This window comes from Gekko japonicus, unplaced genomic scaffold (genome assembly GCF_001447785.1).
Source record: "Gekko japonicus isolate JY-2015 unplaced genomic scaffold, Gekko_japonicus_V1.1 scaffold1202, whole genome shotgun sequence".
NCBI classification, from domain to species: Eukaryota; Metazoa; Chordata; class Lepidosauria; order Squamata; family Gekkonidae; genus Gekko; species Gekko japonicus.
In genome coordinates, this window is record NW_015175394.1 from 519,473 (window position 1) to 539,116 (window position 19,644).

General features: G+C 49.0%; 1 protein-coding gene across 1 annotated transcript in view; it reads right to left on the minus strand.

The window, feature by feature from the left end:
• LAMA5 (laminin subunit alpha 5) overlaps positions 1 to 12,465 on the minus strand; it is a 317,451-nt gene extending 304,986 nt beyond the window's left edge. Inside the window, exon 1 of the mRNA XM_015425665.1 lies at positions 12,144 to 12,465. Within this exon, the coding sequence (XP_015281151.1) occupies positions 12,144 to 12,452 (309 nt within the window). The 5' untranslated portion in view covers positions 12,453 to 12,465. The remainder of the gene's footprint in view (positions 1 to 12,143) is intronic.
• Positions 12,466 to 19,644: the final 7,179 nt, after the last annotated feature.

The window sequence follows — 19,644 nt, forward strand, 5'->3', positions numbered from 1 at the left end:
CCATGTTCTTCTCTGTTCCTGTGGCCCCTTTCAACTCACGGAAAGATTATTCATAGGGGTTGTGGCGAGATCCATGCAGAGGAATAACCACATGGACTGATGGCCTGGAGCAAGGAAGGAAAGGGAGATTAAATCAACCCCTTTCCTCAGTGGATCTGCACTTGCAGAGCAATTTCATCCCATTTTCCTTCCTCATTCAAGTTACTCCAACCCACCCAGCCATTTCTCAGCATGGGTCCCACAATCCTGCAAATGCTCTTTGGGGAAGGGGGTCCCAGGTGAAGAAACAATGAGAACACTAAAGAGACACACAATAATGTGAATAAGAATAACACACAATAATGGGCTTAAATTACAGGCGGAAAATGTACCATATGGATATTAGGAATTTATTTTTTTTTACAAAAAGAGTAGTTCACCATTTCTTATACAGAGTGCCAAAATACGCATCATAGTTTTTAACATTTAATGAAGTCTAATCAGCTATCATATACTCCTTCGACATCTGGCCCTGCTGGTGGACCTCCTGATGGCACCTGGGTTTGGACACTGTGTGACACAGAGTGTTGGACTGGATGGCCCCTTAGCCTGCTCCAACATTTATTTATTTTATTTATTTATTTGAATTTCTATCCCGCCCTCCCCGAACGCTCAGGGCGGCTAACAGGGCATACTGCCAAGTAATAACAATAAACAATATAAAATGTTAAAATACAATGAACAGTTAATACACAATTAAATAAACATCATAAAACATTTCCAGTTCTCCTCTATTCAATTCCAGATGTTAAGAATTTTAAGATTTTAAAACCAAGATGGCGTTCTCTGTGGCTTAGCTAGACAACCACAGCAATGCGAATCCCACTGCCCTGCCGTCCCCTAAACACGTCCCATTCCCTCCAATGATGCCTGCACCAGCGGTAGTAATATACGGAAATCCTAGGCGTTGGTGGAACAATGATGGTGGAACAATAATGGTGGCGGCTCCTATTCGAAAGCCTGGCGGAAGAGCTCCGTCTTACAGGCCCTGTGGAACTGTACTAGGTCCTGCAGGGCCCGGATCTCCCCTGGGAGCTCGTTCCACCAGATAGGAGCCGCCACCGAAAACGCCCTAGCCCTGGTCGTCGCCAATTTGATGGTCCGGGGGCCTGGAACATCCAGGAGATTTTGCTCCCCTGACCGTAGTGCCCTTGGGGGAACATGTGGGGAAAGGCAGTCCCTTAGGTAGGCTGGCTTCTCTTATGTTCTTATGTCTGGGGCAATGATGCTCTGTATTCTTGGTGCTTGGGGGGCCACAGGGGGAGGGCTTCTGGCCTTGCTGATGGACCTCCTGCATGGCACCTGGGTCTGTGTGTGAGTCAGAGTGTTGGTCCTGTTGGACTGGATGGGCCATTGGCCTGAGCCAACATGGCTTCTAATGTTCTAATCATCTGGGGGAGAAACCTGGATTCCTTTTTAAACGAAAAAGCCACGAAACATGAAATACCTTCAATTATTGCTAATGTTCAGTTGGGTTTAACAACCCAGATTAGTGGCCCTTATTCCCTAAAGCGCTAGGCTGGCCAAACCACTGGTTATCCCAGCTTTCAATGCCAAAAATGATCTGTCTGTGTGTGTAACGTGCCATCAAGTCGTAGCTGACTTATGGTGGCCCCATCAAGGGGCTTTCAAGGCAGGTGAGAGGCAGAGATGGTTGGCAATTGCCTTCCACTGCAGCAACGTCCTTGGTGGTCTCCCTTCCAAGTACCAACCCTGATTAGCTTTCGAGATCCAGCAAGACTGGCCTATACCATGCCCCCTTCCCTCCCAAAATGTCTTATTTAGACATACACAAAAGATCCGTTTTTCAGCCGTGCCAAAATCTGAGTAGTTCTTTCACGTCTACCACGGTCAGATTCTCAGAAAGGCCTAGAATAACAATGGAGAAAGAACAGAACAAAGTCTGAGTCCAGTGGCACCTTTAAGACCAACAATGTTTAATTCTGGGTATAAGCTTTCGTGAGCATGCACACTTCTTCAGATGAGACTATGAGGCACTGGCAGCAGTTCTGGGAACCATACAGTCCTTTACACCTTTTACCTATGGTCTGGGTCAGTTCACACACTCAGTCCATGTCGTCAGGTGCCCTGAAGAAAACAGCTACTTTGGAGGGTGGACTCTATGGCATTCTAGCCTGCTGAGCTCTCTCCGCTTCCCAAATCCCACCCTCCCCAGACTCCACCCCCAAAATCTGTAGGAACTTCCAAACCCCGGAGTTGGTAACTGAAGAACAAATTTAGAACCTTTAAGACCAACAAAGGTTTATTCAAGGTGTGTATGCACACTTTATCAAATGCATTAGAATGGCAGGGAAGGTTCAAATTTATAGCCAGAGAATGAACAGTGAATTAACATGTAACAAGATATGCAAATCAGTCAATCCTAAAAGAAATCAACCCTGACTGTTCCCTGGAAGGCCAGATAATGAAACTGAAGCTCAAATACTTTGGCCACCCAATGAGAAGGGAGCACTCACTGGAGAAGACCCTGATGCTGGGAAAGACTGAAGGTCAAAGAAGACAGGGACGGCAAAGGATGAGATGGTTAGACAGTGTCATTGATGCAACGAACATGAAATTGAGCAAAACGGCGGAAGACAGGAGGGCCTGGCGGGATCTAGTCCATGGGGTCCCGAAGAGTTGGACTCAACTGTGCGACTGAACAACAACAACAAAGATATGCAAAGTGACACTAAATAACAAGTTAAGGTTATAAGGTCAACAGTTGTAAAGCAATAAATATGTCAGACTCGCAGACGAATGTCTAAAGGTGTCTTTTCCAATTGTGGGAAGCAAACTGAGAATCTTCATTCTCTCCTCTCAGGCGCAGAAGGCACTTGACCCTACATCCATCTCAAACAACCCGATATCCCTTGCATTAAATTCAGTATTATGATATACTATTCTGCAAAAGAAATACACTAAAATACAGAGGATTTATAGTCTTTCTTGCTGAGAATACATATGTGAGGACTGTATGAGTTAGCATGTGTAATGCGATAAAAATCCTATATCCCTGCTGAGTCATGGGGAGGTTTTTGTTCCAAGTGTTGTAACGACTTGTAATTCAGCAATTTCCCATTCCATTCGGTTCCTGAAATTCCTTTGTAATAAAACAGCTACTTTGAGGTCATCCACTGAATGTCCTGGAAGGTTAAAGTGTTCTCCTACAGATTGCTGTAACTGTAAGTGGTACACATACCACCAGTGGAACACACTAGTCCAGGTAGGTTTTCGTAACAATTACTAAGAATTTGCTCTCCCTAGATCCCTATGTACACCTGTGAGTGTGACAAGAAGTACCTGCAATGGATTAGCCATCTGTGACCTTTTGGCATGCTAATAGTTACCTTGGACAACTGGTATTTCTCCTAATCCCCCCTACTAATCCCCACTTCCTGCTGCCCACCAGGAAGTATCTTTCATGTGCCACTTCCTGCTGGCCCTACCTGCCGGGGATTATCTGCTGCGCTTCTGCAATTTTTGATGTCTTTACAATTTATGGTAAATGATAAATGCAGCAACAGAATGTTTGTAGATGTATGAACGTCCTTAGGCAAAGTGGGCTTCTCGTTTCTATCTCGTTTCTGGTGGGACTCAGATGCTTTGACAGGAGTGATTGGTGGGACATTATATACAAAAGGTTGAGAACCTCTGGTCTAACACAGATCAAGATGGGTAGCCCTGTTAGTCTGTCTGTGGCAAGACATGAACTCCCTTGGACTGCAAGGAGACTGAATAAGTCAATCCTAAAAGAAATCAACCCTGACTGTTCCCTGGAAGGCCGGATACTGAAGCTGAAGCTCAAATACTTTGGCCACCCAATGAGAAAGGAGCACTCACTGGAGAAGACCCTGATGCTGGGAAAGACTGACGGTCAAAGAAGCCGGGGACGGCAAAGGATGAGATGGTTAGAAAGTGTTATCGATGCAACGAACATGAAGTTGAGCAAACTCCGGAGGATGGCGGGCCTGGCGTGATGTGGTTCATGGGGTTGCGAAGAGTCAGACTCGACTGTGCGACTGAACAACAACAACAGCAGTAGAAAAGAGCAAGAGTCCAGTAGCATCTTAAGACCAACAGAATTTGTGGCAGGGTATGAGCTTTTGTGAGTCCCTGCTCACATCTTCACTTCTTCCACTTGACTAAGGAATGCGTGTGTGCGGAAAGTGCCATCAAGCTGCAGCCAACTTATGGCAATCCCATAGGGCTTTCAAGGCAAGAGATGAACAGAGGTGGTTTGCCATTGCCTGCCTCCGCATCATGATCCTGGTATTCCTTGGGGGTCTCCCATCCAAACATTAACTAGAGCTGACCGTGCTTAGCTTCCAAAGTCTGAAGAGATCAGGCAAGCCTGGGCCATCCAGGTCAGGGCGATCTAAGGCATAAGCATCAACATTTCAGGTACCTTTGCATTCCCTGTCATTCAGACCCGGTTTCAAATCCTCGGAGTCAGTGTTCCCTCTAAGATGAGTTAGTGTGAGCTAGCTCACAGTTTTTTAGCCTCCGGCTCACAACATTTTTGTCTTCACTCAAGAAGGGTGGCTCCAGAGCAAACTAATTTATGCCAAATCGCTCGCTCACAACTTTAATGCCAGTAGCTCACAAAGTAGAATTTTTGCTCACAAGACTCCACAGCTTAGAGGGAGCATTGCTCGGAGTGGGTGCGAAACTGCTGACAGAAAGGCACAGTTCTTCCCAGATTTTAGCTGCAGATTCCTCATTACTTTAACTGAACGGCACTGGCAATAAGCAATGTGTATTTCACAGAACAGTCCTGCGATGTTCAGATCTGGCACAGACCTTCTACAGAACACGATTCAGCAAAAAAAAAATGGGGGTGGAAGAGCAGGAGAGCCTTTGTCATTGTGTCACTGTCCCCTGCAACAGACAGGCTCAGGCCTAAACTACACATGATGTTGAAGAAGCATGGCAACACATATTTTAACCTCCAAATCAGACACAGGGTTAGGCTGATATGAAGCTACAGTGCTGGGGAAGGGAGGTTTAATTCTGTTAAGATTGGTTGCCCGTTGCCTTATGGTTTATTTCCCCCTCCAAAAAACGGTCACTACTTTTAGCCCATGTACAAGGGGGGGAAAAGGCAACAACTCTTAAATGTGCCTCCCTATCTTCCCCTATGAGTGTTTAAAGGAGCTGAAGAGTCCAACCAGCTAAAAGCTCTGAAAATTCAGAATGAATACACCATTGTAAAACTTACTTCCAACTCCGATCACAAAACAGAAACAGATCACAAAACAGAAACAAAACTACCGCCGAATCCAAGAAAGATCCTGCTGTTAGGTGCCTAGTTAGGAATAATACCCTCCCCTTACCATTGTACTCCTAGCTTAGATAAAAATTGTGTCTGTAAACCGCTCTGAGCCTCATGGATAGGGTGGCAGGGCTATTTTTGGGCAGGAACGCACAGGAACGGTTCCGGCTGGCTTCAGAGTTGGCCACGCCCACTACAGCCAAAACCTCTGTGTGTGCGTGGCTACAGAGGTAAGGCCTGGGGAGCGACACCCCTCCCCCAGCAACTCCGGGGCAGGCGGGCCAGGGGGACCCCTGGAAGGATAGTGGAGGCATTTAAATGCCTCCCCCGGCCTGTCCAAGGGCCGGCTTTTCCCGACGCCCCACAGCCGCGGGGCTCCCAGGCAAGCCAAGGGAAGGCATGGGGGTGTGGCCTAATAGGCTGAGTTTTTTGCTGTTGGGTGTGGCCTATTATGCTAATGAGTTCCTGCTGGGCTTTTTCTACAAAAAAAGCCCTGTGGGGCGGTATATAAATTGCAAATGTAATGTAAAAAAACCAGAATGTTTCTCCTCTGCACTGCCTGCTTACTGGCAGGGACAGACGTCTTTGATGACATAATTCTGCCAGAACTTCTACAGAGGTAAACTGGCATCCCACTTCCTAACCCAGGAGAAACCACAGTGGTTTCTGCGTGTGTGTTAAGTGCCGGCTTATGATCTCCAAAACCTCCTATCGTCAACAGCCTTGCTCAGGTCTTGCAAACTGAGGGCCATAGCTTCCTTAATGGAGTCCATCCATCCCATGTTGGATCTTCCTCTTCTCCTGCTGCCTTCAGCTTTTCCCATCATTACTGTCTTTTGCAGTGAGTCTTGCCTTCTCAGAATGTGAGCAAACTACAACGGCCTCAGTTTAGTCATTTTAGCCTCTAGGGAGAGTTCAGCCTTGATTTGGGCTAGAACCCGCGTATTTGTCTTTTTGGCGGTCCATGGTCCCCATAAAACGCACCTCTGGCACCAAATTTCAAATGGACCAACTTTTTCCCTGACAGCTTTTTTCATCGTCCAACTTTCACACCCATCGATCGCAGTGGGGAATACTACAGCGTGAATTAATTTGATCTGGATTGCCAGAACACATCGGCCCCGGTCACACGGAGAATTTGCCGCGTGAAAGGCACGAATGCTGGGTGGATTTTCGGGGCGCGGTCACATCGCAACATCTGGCAAGCATAGTGCACCCGTGGCCAACCCGTGGCGTGCCGTCAAAGATGCACAGTTAAAAAGTACCTGCAAAGATCTACTAGCAAATGGTTTGCCACGGGCTGCAGACAGACTCGTTCGGTGTGATCGCGCCGGCGTGCGCCTACTCCCTCCGGCCGTCCTCTTTGCAGCGCGCACCGAAAGACGAAACCCCGGTGTGCCGCTATCGCATCTGATCACATTATGGCAGGTCAGAATGCGACGGCACAAATATCCACGCCTTCCCCCCCCCCCGCGAGCGCGCGTTTTCCGGCACATGTGGCCGGGGCCATCCTTACGCTTATTAAACTTTTCTAGCTTCTTCATGGCTGCCCTTCTGAGTCTCAATCTTCTGATTTCTTGGTTGCAATGGGGGGGCATGGCTGGGGCATGGCTGGGGGAGGGGAACTGGAGGAGGTTTCGAATTACATTTGATTCCCCAGTACTCTGGTTGCCCTCATGGGATTTACAACAATACTGGGAAACTCAAGGAAATGAAAGCCCACTTGCTCTTTCCCCCCCTCGCCTTTTACAAACCCTTCCTTAGGACTGGTCTCTCCTCCTTCCCAGATGTCCTCAGGCCATTAAACTCTCTGCCAAGCGCAAGTCATTCCGATCAGCAGTACGCTTTTGCCATCTGCATTCCTAGGAAATTCTTAGCCCCGGGTGCATGTGGCCTTTCAGTCAGGTCTCGGCAGACGTTTACTTTGACATAAGCCTGTAATAATTGTTTATCCTTAACACACCCTTCTCTCCCACCCACATTCCTTTAAAGAGCCTGAGGATTTCTCTTCACACCTATATTCCCAAAATTCATTGCACTTTGCTTAGGGCTAGAGGGAGATCATTATTTTTTTCCGAAGAGATGAACACAAGAATAAGTCCGGCATCATTGCTCACACAGTGCATGCTTGGCTCTGCTTACAGCTTTGCCGGTTTTTGTAGTGCTTCCCAAACCTGCCAGAACTGTTTATCCAGAGGCAAGAGACACTGGGGTGGTCAAATAGAAGTAATGATGCCTTCATTTTGGGCATCATTGTCCAAGCAACCCATGCTCGGCTCTGTTTACAGGCTCTGCAGGTTTTCGTAGCACTTCCAAAACTTTTCAAACCTGTTTACCCAGAGACGAGAGATACACTGGGATGGGCAAATACAGTACATTAGGAGTAACAATGCCTTCAGCTTGGGCATCGTTGTCCAAGCAGCACATGCTCGGCTGTTTATAGCTTTGCAGGTTTTTGTCACACTTCCAAAACCCGCCAAACCTATTTAAAGGGGAGCGGTGGCACAGTGGGTATATCCCACTGTCTTAACATCCGAACTGTGTCAATTCGAGCCCCGCGCTGGTGTGAGCAGCCAGCCTGTTGTCCCCAGCTCATCGTCCACCCAGCGATTCGAAAGCTTCAGCAAGTAGATAAAATGGGAACCACTCATTAGAGAGGGTGGACACGCCAATCTCCCTTGTGGGAGGATGTTAGCTGACGGTCGGACATCCTGGTCAAGGCTTGGAGGGTGGAATAGCTTCTCAGCTATGAAAGAATCCCTGCAGTGGATGTTCCGGCCAGGCGATGACAGTGTGGCGATTGACATACGGGTCCTGAAGCCTGGCCAGCAAGCAGCCGTGCGGAAAACAACGGAGCCAAGCCAGAAGACGTCTACACCGGGCAGTGACGGCGCGTGCAATTAAAGATGAATATATGTTGTCTTCCCTATCCCCTACAAACATTGTTAGTCCCTTGTCTATATTGAGTAACTGTACATCGCTTTGAGCCCACTGGGGAAAGCGATTAATAAATGGAAAGTATTATTATTATTATATTATTATAAACCAGAGACAAGAGACACTAGTGTGCATAAACGCAGTGTATTAGGGGCAATTATGCCTCCAGCTCTGTTCAAATGTCTCTCCAAACTAGGACTTGGAAGTGTACTGAAGGCATCTTCAAACTTTGCGGGTTGAGAATGCATGGCAGTCTCTACACCACCAAATGGAATCAGCCCAGTAACAGCACCAGCTGCGCAATGAACACAGCTAGCTTTCTGCTATCAAAGCAAAGAAAGCGGGCACCTCCTTTATTTTAGAGACTCTTTCAGTGCATTTCCTTTGATTCCCGTTTGGAGAAGTCTCAAGAGAGGTGAAAACTCTCATACAGAACTCTACCTTTATGCCCAGCTGCTTCTAACAAACAAAACGGATCCCTACTTCCCTTAAACGTCATTCACTGGGGCTGCTGAACAAGCCACCCAGCTCTCACGCAGCCAGTTTGGTGTAGTGGTTACGAGCGTGGACGCTAATCTGGGAGAGCCAGGTTTGATCCCCTACTTCTCCACATGCAGCTGCTGGTATGACCTTGGGTCAATCACAAGCTATTTCAGAGTTGTTCTCTCAAGAGCAGTTCTCAAGAGAGCTCTCTCAGCCCCACCTACCTCACAGGGTGTCTGTTATGGGGAGGGGGAGGGAAAAGAGTTTGTAAGCCGCTCTGAGACACCTTTGGGTAGTGAAGGGCGGGGTATAAATCCAATCTCTTCTTCTCTTCTTCTCAGCCGCTTTGAGACTCCTTCAGGTAGTGAAGAGCAGGGTATAAATCCAGTCTCTTCTTCTTCTTCACAGGAGGCAAAATGAGTTTGCAGCCCAGTGTACTAAGTGAGCTGCTTTAGAAAATTCTCAAGAGTGTCTTTTTAGACTACCTTGATTTTGCACAGACACGAAGAAGAAGAAGAGGAAGAAGAGGAAGAGGAGGAGATTGGATTCACTTGGAGTTTCAGAGGGGCCTACAAACTCCTTTCCCTTCCCCTCCCCACAACAGACACCCTGTGAGGTAGGTGGGGCTGAGAGAACTCTGACACAAATGGCTCTTTTTCAAGGACAGCTGTGCCAGAGCTTGTGACTGACCCAAGGTCACATCATCAGTGGAGGAGTGGGGATTCAAACCCGGTTCTCCCAGATTAGAGTCCGCGCACTTAACCACTGCACCAAACTGGCCCTCTTTAGGTAAGGTAAAGTGCTGTGGAGTTCCAACCAACTCACAGCGACCCCACGAAATTCCACCTTATGGGGTTTTCAAGGCAAGAGGTGAGCAGAGGTGGTTTCCTATTCAGCCCTTGGCTGACTTCCTTGGGGGGGGTCTCCCATCCAAATACTAACCATGGCCGGTTCTGCTTAGCTTCAGAGATCTGACAAGACTAGGCCAGCCTGGGACGTTATGGCTGCCACACACACAATGTAATGACCTACAAAATAATGGTGCAGGAACCTAGAGGGCTCCGATGCTTTTGTCTATAAAGTATAAATGCACACTCTAGACTGTTTGCAATAGCTCTTGAAGCCAAGTATGTGACGCATGTGACAAAAGCATGGTACAGGTAAAAACACTGTACTCTGCTGAGTTCTTCTCCCCTTCCCAGAGGGAAAAAAAACCCGCCTGTCTTTAAAAACAGTTCCAAGATGTCTCTTGACAGCCCGCATCATTTGATGACAAGTCATCTCCTGTTCATCTGTTATCTTCTACATAATCTTCCCTGTTTAGAAATCTTCAGGAAACACACCCTTTAAACTTCCCATTCCTGAGAAGGTAGGAAAGGAAAAACTGCTTGGAAACCTGCTAATGGGAACTGCCACTCTGAAAAACTGGGTCATCCCACACCCCCATACACACACAATAACTGAGCTGTTCTCAGAACAGCTGTGTGAGTGGAGGACTTCAGTTGTTAAGGAAGTGAGGTGTGGAGCAAGATATCCCTGGTTCAAATAAATCTCACCTCTGCCGTGAACTCACTGGGTGGCCTCAAGAAAGTCTCAATGGCTTAGCATCCCTGCCTGGAATACAGGGTGTGACAACAGCTTCTGCAGCTGTTCTAAGGAGATACTTCATGCAATGCGTTTTAACCACAAAGAACAATTTTTATTTTTATTTATTATTATTATTATTATTATTATTATTATTATTATTATTAATGTATGAGCTTGCAGTATTATTATTATTATTATTATTATTATTATTAATGTATGAGCTTGCAGTATGAAACACATCAGCCCATTTTTTTCCAGCCCAGTCCAAACTTAAGCACTTTTTCAGTGAGAAAGGCTGAGTCTGCATTGGCTTTTCCCTCCGTTGTTTTACGAAACCCACTTTGGAACAGAAATTCCCCCCTCTGCATTGCATGTCGCTTTCTTTGATCATCGGATTTTAGGGTACCTTCTGCATAGATTTATGGCCGTTCAGGGGTGACTTTGCAAGCAGGATAAGTACCTGCTGCAAATGAATAGGGTCACCATCTCATGACTGAGAAATTCCTGGCGATTTCATGGTGGCACCTGGGGAGGGCAGGGTTTGGGGACGGGAGGGACCTCAGATGATATAATGCTCTAGAGCCCAGCCATTTCCTCCAGGGGAACTGATTGCTGCAGTCTGGAAACCAGTTGTAATTTTGGGGGTTCTCCAGGCCCCACCTGGAGGTTGACAACTCCTGGAAACAAGCAAATGAAACTACGTGCTTTATTTTCAAAGCAGGGGGGCAGGGTACCATGAGCACATGCTGTTGTCAGATGTGTACAGGGGAATGCAGAACTCTGATACTTCACCCTGTGAGCTGCAGAGCAATTGACCCACGGTAACTTGAAACCGCTTGGTAAACTGGACATCTGTACAGACCTGGTTTGGTGGTGAAGATCATCTTTCCACCCACCTCTCGCTGTTTCCTGGATTTCTGATCTAGCCACGAGCGGCCACATCACTTGGCTGGCCAAGGCAGGTAACTTACCAAGTGGCGATAGATATGCAGGCGGTGGGAAGTCACCACTTAGCCAGTGTGCTGTCTGTGATCACCATGTGCACAGAAGAAGAGTAAATGTACACACGCACACACCCTCCCATAAAACAGGATTCAGTGAGAGTTACTACAAAGGTACTCTCCATTCAATGCCCCCCACCCCACCCCACCCTACCCTACCCGGCTCAAAAGCGCACTTTATGAAGCACAAAGCAAACATGCCCCTCCGAGTGCAAACATGCGCACAACACATACTGCTGAACAACTTTCCCCAGGGTTTTTTGTGCGCCTGTCCCATTAGTTCAGAATCAATTCACCAGACAAACAAACTCGGGGCAGGGGTGGGGGGGAAGGGGACAGAGAAAGATGCGACAAGTGCTTCTTGCTCACGCGGTTGTATTTCACGAGTGTATCTGAAGAAGTGAGCAGTGACTCACGGAGGCTCATAGACTGCCACAAATTTCGTTAGTCTTTAAGGTGCTACCGGACTCTTCCTTTCTTTTCTACTATTTCAGTGCGGGAGCTCTCTTACTCTGTGGCACCGAAAGCAAAACAAAAGTCTTGCACACTTCGAAGACTAACCGGTTTAGCTTTTGCGAACTCGTAAACGTTTAATAAGATGCCCGCACCGGTGGGACGGGGAGTTAAAGATCTGGTCTCCGATGCGGGGGGTGGGGGTGGTAATCATTCTAAATTAAAGTTTCCCCTCCCCCTTTGAAGACCTCGCACCGGCCTAAGAGATGGGATGGCGCAAAGAAGCGCATGTTTTCTGCTACTCGTGCAAGAGGAGGGCACCGTGCAAAACCCTAAACTCGAAGGAGAGGGGAGAAATAAATAAGTACCTGTATGGTCTGGTTGGGGTCGCCGCCGGCCACGGGCCCGCCCACGAGTTTGCAATACAAATCCTCCACGGATCTGGGGATCTTGGCGCCGGCGTCCTCCTCGCCGCAGGTTGCGGTGGCTGAGATCCTGGTGCCCTCGGCCAGGTTGAAGTAGGGCGGGTGCAAGCTGTAGCCGTTCACATCGGCGTGGAAGGAGACCGGCTGCCCCCAGCCGCGGGGAGCCGCCGCCCCCAGCAGCAGCAGCAGCCACAGCGCGAAAGGCATCGCCGGCGCCCCTCGGATCCCGCCCGTGCTCCTGTCCCTCGCCATTTTCACGGATGCTTGATTTTTGCAAAATAATAATAAAAAAAGGATTGAAATTGCAAAGCCAGAGGGAACTGGGATGCGGGGGGAGGAATGAATGAGATCCGGGGCCGCTAGCGCGTCCTCGGAGGAGTCATGGCCGAGGAGCAAAGTGCAAAGAGGGCTTTGCAGAGGGGAGCAAGAAGCAGAAAGTTTCGCTGCGGCCGCCGCCGCCGCCGAGACCGGGAGAGGCGCACCAGGCAGGGCTGCCTAATCAACTGATGAGACATCAACCTGCGCCGCGGCTCCCACCGAGCGGCTGGCTCCCCGGCGGCCCACTGGGCGAGTGGCGCACAGCTTTTCCCTGGCAGCCCCCGGAGGGAGGGAGCGAGGGGAGGAGCGGCCGCCGGGATTATCCCTGCTCTGCCGCGGGCCATTGTTGTGGCCGCCCCTGTCCCAGGGTTTAACCCCTTCGCGCAGCGAGGCCGGAGCGACGTGAGAAACAGCCGCAGCACCGAAACCCCCCCACACACACACATACACACTCTCTCTCCCCCATCCCTGTTGACATTAGGATGAACGGCAACAAGGCTGCCCCGTTTCTTACTGGCTGGCTGACAATAAGAACATAAGAGAAGTCCTGCTGGGTCAGACCAGTGGTCCAGCTAGTCCAGCATCTTGTTTCGCACAGTGGCCAAGCAGTTCCCCTGGAGGGCGAACATAAGGCATGGAGGCTGAGGCTTTCATAAGGACATAAGAAAGCCCTGCTGGATCAGACCAGGGGTCCATCTAATCCAGCATCCCCTCTCTCACAGTGGCCAACCAGTTCCTCTGGAGGGCCAACAGCAGGGCACAGAGGCCGAGGCCTTCACAGAATCAAACCAGTTGTCCATCTAGTCCAGCATCCTGTCTCAACAGAGCGGCCAACCACACTTCCTCTGGAGGGCCAACAACAGGGCACAGAGGCCGAGGCCTTCACAGGATCAAACCAGTTGTCCATCTAGTCCAGCATCCTGTCTCAACAGAGCGGCCAACCACACTTCCTCTGGAGGGCAAACAGTAGGGCATAGAGACGGAGGCCTTCCCCTGGTGTTGGCTCCTGGCTTTAGGATTCAGAGGCTTAGTGCCTCTGAATGTGGAGGTTCCCCTCAGTCACCATGGCTAGGGGCCATTCATGGACTTCTCCTCCAGGAATCTATCGAATCCCCCTCTTAACACTGTTTATTCCTGTGGCCATCACTACATCCTCTGGCACAAGTAGGGATGCCAGCCTCCAAGTGGGGACTTGGGAAATCCCCCGGAAGTACACATCATCTCCAGAGTCCAGATGACAGAGATCAGTTCCCCCTGGAGAAAATGGATGCTTTGGAGGATGGTCCCTGACCTCCCCAGGCTCCATCCCCAAATCTCCAGGAGTTTCCCAAACTGGCAACCGTTCCAACCCCCCCCCCCTGCTGTCGATGGCCGAGGGGACCTGGTAACGCTAGAGCTGCAATCCTATACAGATTTACAGGGGAATAAAATTCTAGTATCACGGGTACAGTCCACTGTACTTGGGAATAAATTTTTATTATTTTATTCTCATTTATTTATAACACGCATCTCTCCCCACCCCACAAAGTGGCTTATATCATTCTCCGCTCCTTCCTGAGCCTTCGGGAAAGGGCGGAACTGAAATCTAATTAATAATAAATTTTATCATCACAACAACCCTGTGAGGTACACTGGACTGAGAGTAGGGTTGCCAACCTCTAGGACCAGGTGGTGGATGGAGATCTCCTGGGATTACAAGTGACAACTGATCTCCGGGCAACAGAGATCAGTTCCCCTGGAGAAAGTGCCCTCTTTGGAGGTGGACTCTGGCAATTATACCCCACGGAAGTCCCTCCCCTGTATAAACCCCGCCCTTCTCAGGCTCCACCCCCAAAAAAATCTCCAGGTATTTCCCACCCCAGAGCTGGCAACCTTAGCTGAGAGTGTGTGACTGGCCCAAGGTCACCCAACAAGTTTCCATGGCATGAGTGGGGATTCGAACCTGGACCTCCCAGATCCTAGTCCAACGCTTTAACTGCTACCCCACACTGGCTCTCATTTGGGAATAAAACCCATTCCCTTCCGATAGTGCTCTTTTTTCAGATTTACGAGTAAGTCCCAATGAACTCCATGGGACTTGACTTCTGAATAAACATTTATGAGATAGCATGGCTATTCCAACACACTTTAATATAACTCTCCACACTGCCAATTTTTATTTCTCCTTTGACCCTACTGCTTCAGGGTTTCCTCCTCCCCATATGTTTTGCTCTCTCTAGTAGTCCCAGAAGGAACAAAACACATGTGGAAAAGGGGGGGCAGAGGTCATTTCGGGGGGATGGCGGGGGATCGCAGTTCCCCCGGGTGAGGTGCGGGGGCGGGGCACACGATGAAGCCCCGCCCCCTGCTTCCGGCCGCCTCGCTTCCAGCCCTCATTCAGCCAGGAGGAGGCAGGAGAAGAGGGAGGGTAAGTTGCTTCCTCCCCGCCTCTCCCCACCCCTGCCTGCCTGGGGCCAGGGAGGGCCTTGGTGGGGCTTCCTCGCACTCCCGCCGGCCTTGCAGGTCCACCGCCGGCCCCTGATGTCAGGGGGTGTGGCATATGTTAATGAGTTATGCTAATGAGTTCCCCTAGCTCTTTTTCCATGAAACGACCCCTGGGGGGGGGCAAAGCAACGGGGACAAAGGAGTGACAGAAATGACAATGCGGAAGACGCCTTAGGAGATCTGGATCTGGAGCCACTGCATAGATACTGGCCCTTCTCTCTGGCTCTGGTGCTGTCTGTTTATGTATTTTGATGGAATCATTCTATAATTTCAAATTTTGTTTTTAATTGTTCAAATTTTGTCATGTTTGCTGCCTTGGGGACCCTGATCGGGTGGAAAGAGGGCATAAAACTGTTTTAAATAAATAAACAAAACATATCTGTCCAGTCTGCCGTTTGGGGCCCCGAGGGAAGGGAGCTGCCCACGACAGGGAGGTCACTAGGAGCCAGGAGCAGGTTTTTCTACCACCCAAAATAAAGGGCTCCCATTTAGTCTTGTAAAGTAAAAGAGGCAATGTGACAATGGGGGTCACACCCACACTGCTACCTAAGGTTGCCAGCTCTGGTTGGAAATTCCTGGAGATTCGGGGCTGGAGTCTGGGGAGGGGAGAGACCTCAGTGGGATATCCTGCCATAGAGTCCACCCTGGAAAACAGCCTTTCCCTCCAGGGGAAATGATCTCTGTCGCCTGGAGATCAGTTATAATTCCGGGAGAACTCCAGGCCCCACCTGGAAATCACCAACCCTACTTGTTGGCCCCCTGAGAATGTTGTACCATGTGAACCAGCCAGGGGTCATCTCGTAGAAAAAGAGGTGCGAGAGCTCATTAGCATAACTCATTAGCATAACTTATTTGCATATGCCCCACCCCCTGCCTGACATCACCGGAAGTGTGTCAGAAGGCAACACCCACCGCTCAGGCTCCACTGGGCTGTTTTGGATTGCTAGCTATGGGGGGGGGGCGTGCAAATCTGTCCTCACAGAGGAGGGAGAGCTTGTACCTGAATAAAGCTTGGTCTTAAAGGTGCCACTGGACTGTTTTGGAGTGGGGGGCCGGGGGGGACTCTGCAACTTACCTGGCTGCTTCTTGCTCTGACTGAGGGCTGCTGGGAGCAAGGGGTGGGGCTTGTTGCATGTGCCCGCCCCCTGGTCTCTACTGCTGGAGCTCTGCTCCTGTGTGCTTCTGCAGGAAATTACCCCTGGAACCGGCCTATTCATGATACAAACTTCTCAGGGCCACCAAAACAACTTTGGCTGGTTCTGCATTTGGCATTCGCTCCACATTTTCTCAACACTGAGGAACACTCAAAACCACATTCAAATACCCAGGGCCAACTTAACAGACTGCAAAGTCACCCCTGAATGGCCATAAAACGGCCATAAATCTATGCAGAAGGTACCATAAAATCCACAGTGTGAACTGACTTGCACCATTCTCCCAGCTGCTTCCCCACAGATAAGTTAGGAAACACGTTGAGATAATCTCAAAAGTTAGATCAAGATGGGTAGCCGTGTTAGACTGTAGCAGTAGAAAAGAGCAAGAGTCCAGTAGCACCTTAAAGACTAACACAATTTGTGGCAGGGTACAAGCTTTTAAGAGTCACTGCTCACTTCTTCAGATAAGTAGAAAAGAGCAAGACTCCAACAGCACCTTTGTTGTTGTTGTTGTTGTTCAGTCGCACAGTCAAGTCCGACCCTTCACGACTCTTCACGACCCCAAGGACCATATCACGCCAGGCCCTCCTGTCTTCCATCGTGCTCCGGAGTTTGCTTAATTTCATGTCTGTTGCCTCGATAACACTGTGTAACCATGTCATCCTTTGCCGTCCCCGTCTTCTTTGACCTTCAATCTTTCCCAGCATCAGGGTCTTCTCCAGTGAGTGCTCCCTTCTCATTTGGTGGCCAACGTATTTGAGCTTCAGCTTCAGTATCTGGCCTTCCGGGGAACAGTCAGGGTTGATTTCTTTTAGGATTGACTGATTTGATCTCCTTGCAGTCCACGGGACTCTCAAGAGTCTTCTCCAACACCTTGAAGACGAACAAATTTGTGGCAGGGTATGAGCTTTTGTGAGTCTGTTCTAGTGAGCGGTGACTCATGAAAGCTCATACGCTGCCACAAATTTTGTTAGTCCTTAAGGTGCTACTGGACTCTTGGCTCTTTGGGTGATTCTTATTCTTATCCTTGTAAAAATATTAATTCAGTGGCAGAAAAGGTTCCAATTGAGTGGTCAGAGTATTCAGGCGGGAGACCTGGATAGCATGTTGTAGAAACATTAGGATATACTTTTGTTTGTTTGGAGAAAACAAACATGGCCCAGAATAAGAAAAAGTGTCTTGATCTGCAAACTAGAACCAGTTGAGAAACACTGCCGCATGGAACAATTAAACGGCTGCCCTCTGGACTCTTGAAAAATTCAGATTGGCATGCCACCACTAGTCTGAGACGGTTGCAGCCGCCAGCTGTTTCTCTGCTGGCACAGAGTCGCTTGCAATTGTATTTTCCTGACGTCATTTACTTTAATGTGGAGTTTTAATGCAACTGAAGGTGACTCAGTCCCCAGTTCAAAACAGCAAAGAATGATCAGAGCAGGGCAGCCAAGCCCATTCAATTAAGAGTGACTTCCTGGAGGGTTTTCTAAACCGCAGTTTAAACCCTTCCACTTTGGGCAGCTCTTCTAGGCTTGGAAATATTTTTAAAAGTGTGTGGCGTCCTGAGTGGCTTGCCAAAGGTAACACCAAAGTTCTTTGGGTCTTACTAAAGGTGGCTTAGATCCAAGACACAGGATTTTAAAATTAATTTATGTATCGTTTGCCTTCTGACTGAGACTCAAGGCAGATTAGGTAAAGGTAAAGGTTCCCTTGCTCGAAAGCCAGTCGAATCCGACTCTAGGGTTGCGGTGCTCATCTCCGTTTCAAAGCCGAAGAGCCGGCACTGTCCGAAGACGTTTCTGTGGTCATGTGGACAGCATGACTAAACACCAAGGCGAACAGAACGCTGTTACCTTCCCACTGAAGTGGTACCTATTTATGTACTTGCAATTTCTTGCTTTCGAACTGCTAGGCTGGCAGGAGCTGGAACTAGAGACGGGAGCTCACTCCGTCATGCGGCACACTCGGGTCTCGAACTGCTGAACTACTGACCTTCCACAGCCTGCAGTTCAGCGTCTTAACCACTTGAGCCACCTGCAACCAACAGGATGAGACATCCAATGGGCAATGGGATAGGAGTAGACTTGGAGAGTCCAGGCCAGCCCTGTCCCATCAGATCTTGGAAGCTAAGCAAGGTCAGCCCTACGTAGTATTTGGATGGGAGACCACCAAAGAATACCAGGGGTGCTATGCAGAAGCAGGCAATGGCGAACCACCCCTGAACGTCTCTTGCCTTGAAAACCATGCGGGGTTGCCATAAATCGGCTGTGTTGTTGTTCAGTCGCACAGTTGAGTCCGACTCTTCACGACCCCATGGACCAGATCACGCCAGGCCTTCCTGTCTTCCGCCGTCCTCTGAAGTCTGCTTAAACTTCAAATCGGCTGTGACTCGACAGCAAAAAAAGAAGGAAAAGGACTAGGATTATAGAAATCTGAAACAAACTATTTGTCATGATGTGTTACACAGTGCAGAAGCAAGTACTACATAAGTATAATAAAACAAGGCAGTGGGAACAGGGTCTTAGATACAGCAAACAGGCATACACAATGTATGTCAATGTATTCAACAGGATGAGAATCTAATAAGCAATGTGATAGGGTGAGGATTACAGAAATCTAAAACAAAGCATACAATATTAAATACGGTATATCACATAATGCAGGAAATGGCATATAAGTACAAGTGGGAAAGCCACAAGAACTTGCAGGATCACCTCGTTTCGTTTTTTTATCCCCCTCCACACATTATTTCCTTTTCCCCTCTTCCTGGCAGCCCTGTATCCTCTCCCCTTTCTCTCTTGCCTTTTCTTCTTCCCACCCACCGACCTTCCCTACCACCCTAGTCTTCAGCTTTATTTATTATTCATTTACTTTAGGTGAGAATTCTCAAAATGTGTCATAATTCGCTTACTTCAGGCAAGATAGTGAGTGTATCGCTCACCGTCACCCTATGTTTAATATGTTGTCCAGCCGTATCTGTCTCACTGATCCAACTTCATACAGCAGACCTCCAATTCCCACCCACCCCAAAGCTGTTCCTGGGTGTCCCCTCTCCTCCAGGAGCAGCACAGTGGTAGCAGGGGGGATATTTTGGATTGCAGTGGAAGGAGGGAGGTAGATAAGTCCCTCTTGGCTGACGGAAGTCCATTCCAGTATAATAACTATTTTAATTGCAATAGTCAGAATATCTATCGCCAGGGATATTTTTGGGCAGGAACGCACAGGAACGGAGTTCCGGCTGGCTTCAGAGTTGGCAACGCCCACTACAGCCAAAACCTCTGTGTGCGTGGCTACAGAGGGAAGGCCTGGAGAGTGACTCCCCCCCCCAGCAACTCTGAAGCAGGCAGGCAGGGGGGGGTGGGCTGGAAGGATCAGGGATGCCTTCCCTGGCCTGTTCAAGGGCCGGCTTGCCCGGGCTCCCGGCAGCTGTGGGGTGCCCAGGCAAGCCAAGGGAAGGCAATTTAAACTGCCTTCCCTTCCCTTCAAGGGGGGGG